This window comes from Pteropus vampyrus, unplaced genomic scaffold (assembly GCF_000151845.1).
Source record: "Pteropus vampyrus isolate Shadow unplaced genomic scaffold, Pvam_2.0 Scaffold1208, whole genome shotgun sequence".
NCBI lineage: Eukaryota > Metazoa > Chordata > Mammalia > Chiroptera > Pteropodidae > Pteropus > Pteropus vampyrus.
Genome location: NW_011889989.1, coordinates 7,735 through 11,243, shown reverse-complemented (window position 1 = coordinate 11,243; position 3,509 = coordinate 7,735). Strand labels below are relative to the sequence as shown.

Below are 3,509 nucleotides of genomic sequence, written 5' to 3'. Positions count from 1 at the left end.
GGGGTCCCCGACCGATTCTCTGGCTCCAAGTCTGGCAACTCAGGCTCGCTGACCATTAGTGGGCTCCAGGCTGAGGACGAGGCCGATTATTACTGCTCAGCATGGGACAATAGTCTCAATGCTCACACAGTGCTCCAGGCCCATGGGGAAGTGAGACAAGAACCTGCTGTCCTCCTGCAATGGGGCTTCCCTGGGCTGACTGTACTGTTCTGAACAGACAGCTGTCTCCTTTGCTTGATCAGAAAGTGAGGTGAGACCCACCCCAGGGACTTTGTCTAGATAACGTGCCCTTGTCCTCTCTAAATCTGTCCCCAAAGCCTGTCCTTGTTGGCAACACATTGACTCATTTTCTGTAACAGAACAGAAATTCTTAGAAGTGGGGTGGGCTGCCCTGGGGACAGAGTCCATGAGGGCTGTGCTGGTGCCAGGACTGCTGAAGCTTAATCCACAGATTGGGAGGCTGAACCAGCAGAAATGTGTGTTCTCACAGGCCTGAGGGCAGGAAGTCCAAGGCAGACGTGTGGGCAGGTGGGTCTCTCCCGAGGCCTCGCTCCTTGGCCGGCAGACGGCTGCATTCTCCCCAAGTCCTCACACGGCCTTCTCTCTGTGTGCGCTCAGCCCTGGTTTCTTCTCTTCTCTTCTCATATAGACACTGGCCCTTCTGATTGGGCACCACCCGCATGAGCTCCTTTACCTTAGTTACCTCCTCATGGCCTGGTCTCCAGAGACTGTCACATTGGGAGTTAGGGTTTCCATATAGGATTTTGAGGGGACACAGTTTAGTCTGTATCAAGGGGTCAAAAGAATTCAAAACCCAGGTCCCAGAGTCCACCTGTGTCCGACTCAGGAGAGTCTCTATGCAGATGATGTGCATCCACACCAGTTATTGTACACCTACTATGTTCCTGACTTCGGTCTAGGGGCTCAGGATACAGTCCGGAAGAGACAGGAAGCATCCCATACTCATGGAGATGACACTGTCCAGGAGAGGAGAGGACAAACAAACCAAAATACGGTGTCCCGGCCTGATTTCCCACCTGGAGACAGAATGCCTCTGTGGTCTCAGGCATCCATCCACTCAGCAAACCCTCCCGAATTAGAGACTCGCCCTCCCTGGCCCATTGGACAGGAACTCCGGCATTTAGGATGACCAGACCTGATCACTCACACTGTCTTCCCCAAGACCACCAGAGTAAATAGAGACAGGATGGTCTGATTTGGTTTAGAAAACAAAGGGCCCAACCCTGGACTTGGAATTGCTCAATTTCATGCCAACCACATGGCTAGGGGATTGGAGGTCCAGGTGGAGTGGAAAGACACAAAATTTTTCCCTAATTTATCCCATAAATTAGGGATAAATTTCCCTAATTTATCCCTCTCCAGGGCCCCACTGAGTCCCCTAACTAGTGTGAGCTGAGATGTGGTCCAGGGCCCGCCCGCTGCTACCACTCAGGAGCATTATCTACCTTCCACCCTCACTGTTATTTCTTGTTGGGTGTTGTCCTGTGGATGCTGGGACCTGAGCAGGAGACACTGGCCAGGTGGCTGCTGTCACATAAAACCACACTTCTCTATCCATGACCTTTTTAATATCTTGTAAAAGATCAATTTCAGGTAACATCGCACCCACTTGCATCTGTGGGCATCGATCTAAAACTGAATAGTCTCAGGACACGTAGAAAGCTGCAAAAATTATCTTCAGGGTTGTCTGCCAATTTGTATGACACCTAAGACAAAATCCTGACAATAAACCTGTGAAGTAAAGATCCTGAAAACTACCATGTGAGTCAGTTCCTAAAATAGAGTGTTACACATTCCACAGGTAAAGGTGAAGCCTAAACCATTATTATTATTATTATTATTATTATTATTATTATTATTATTATTATCAATATTATTTTACCAAGCACTAATTCAAATGGAATCCCTATGAAACAATACAAACATGACATGAATGAAATGTTTGCAGAACAGTCCTCTTTTGAAAATGCCACTGAGTGTTTTTCTGGAAAATTCTTTTCTATTCCATTTCCCTGGAGAGACAATCAAGCCTTTCTATCCATCAACTGTTCCCTCGGCTCTGACACTGGACCTGACGCACACCTGGGTCATTTAGCTTCTTCTAGACTGTACACTAAGTGCTCTGACATCTTATTAGTTATATATGTAGATGTTTGTAAGACCTATGGACCTTACTCTGGGAGAAATAAACTACAATATTGACACAGTGTATCAGGATCGCAGCATCTAGGGACCAGACCAAGGATGCGTGAACAGAGGCAGTGACTGCTGAGCTGCACAAAGCAGCTGGGCTCTCAGGGCTCTGGGCCACAGACAGGTGTGTGTCCTGACAACAGGAGGGGGCGCGGTGGCACTGCCCTGTGCTTCCTACACAGCTGCTCAGTGAGGAACATTCACTCAAAGGAGCCTGGGCCTGGGGACTGTTCTCTGTGCTCCCCCATGGGACTCAACAGCTGTGTCCTCTCTGGGCTGGCAGAGTCCCCTGAGCAGGGACTTTGTGTGGTCTCAGCAGGTGCTTCCTCCCAGGGCTCTCCCATGGGGTGAGGCCAATCTCCATCCTCCTCAGTCTCTCTGTGAGCTGAGCTCCAGAACGAGGGCTCAGGGAGGGGCTGGGCGGTCACTGGATGGACACACATTTGCTTGCACAGCCCCTCCTCTGGCGCAGGGTGGAGAAGAAAAGGAGGCCTGGGCAGCCCAGCCCCACTGTGGGCTCAGGGGCTGCGTGCACCATGGCCTGGACCCCCGTCCTCCTCGTGCTCCTCTCTCAGTGCATAGGTGGGTACAGGCCTCGGGGACCTGGGAAAGCGACAGAGCTTGCAATTTTCTCTGCTGGTCCAGAGCCCTGAGAAAGTGTGAGCAGGTCCTTGTCCCATCACCCACAGTATCTGTGTTTACAGGTTCCCTCTCCCAGCCTGTGCTGACTCAGCCGCCCTCCCTCTCTGCATCTCCGGGAGCATCAGCCAGACTCACCTGTACCCTGAGCAGTGGCTTCACTGTTGGTGGCCACTGGATAAACTGGTTCCAGCAGAAGCCAGGGAGCCCTCCCCGGTATCTCCTGAGTTTCTACTCAGACTCCAATAAGTACCAGGGCTCCGGGGTCCCCAGCCGCTTCTCTGGATCCAAAGACACCTCGGCCAACGCAGGGCTTCTGCTCATCTCCGGGCTCCAGCCTGAGGACGAGGCTGACTATTACTGTAACACATGGGATGGCAACTCTAAGACTTACACAGTGCTCCAGACATATGGGGAAGTGAGACACAAACCTCCCTCTCACTTTCCTGGCCTGGTGCCATCACTCATGGGAGGGGCTCTGACCAAGTCAGACAGGAGGTGACTTCTTTTGTCATTTCTCCTGTCAACACTTGATTTCCTCAGACCATTTGATCTGACAGTATCACACGCTTCTCTTCGAATTAAATTTACATTTATCCGTTGCTAGTATATCTTCCCCCTCTTACCGTGTCCACTGGCAGTAAACCCATGTCAGA

General features: G+C 51.0%; 1 gene segment (V, D, J or C); it reads left to right on the top strand.

Moving 5' to 3' along the window:
- Nucleotides 1-2,743: 2,743 nt before the first annotated feature.
- Nucleotides 2,744-3,271, top strand: LOC111734429 (the record flags this gene model as incomplete). The annotated part of the segment is given in 2 exon segments: nt 2,744-2,796; nt 2,919-3,271. Coding segments are annotated over 2 exon segments (399 nt in total), but the record flags the coding sequence as incomplete, so codon positions are not given.
- Between the last annotated feature and the right edge of the window lie 238 nt (nt 3,272-3,509).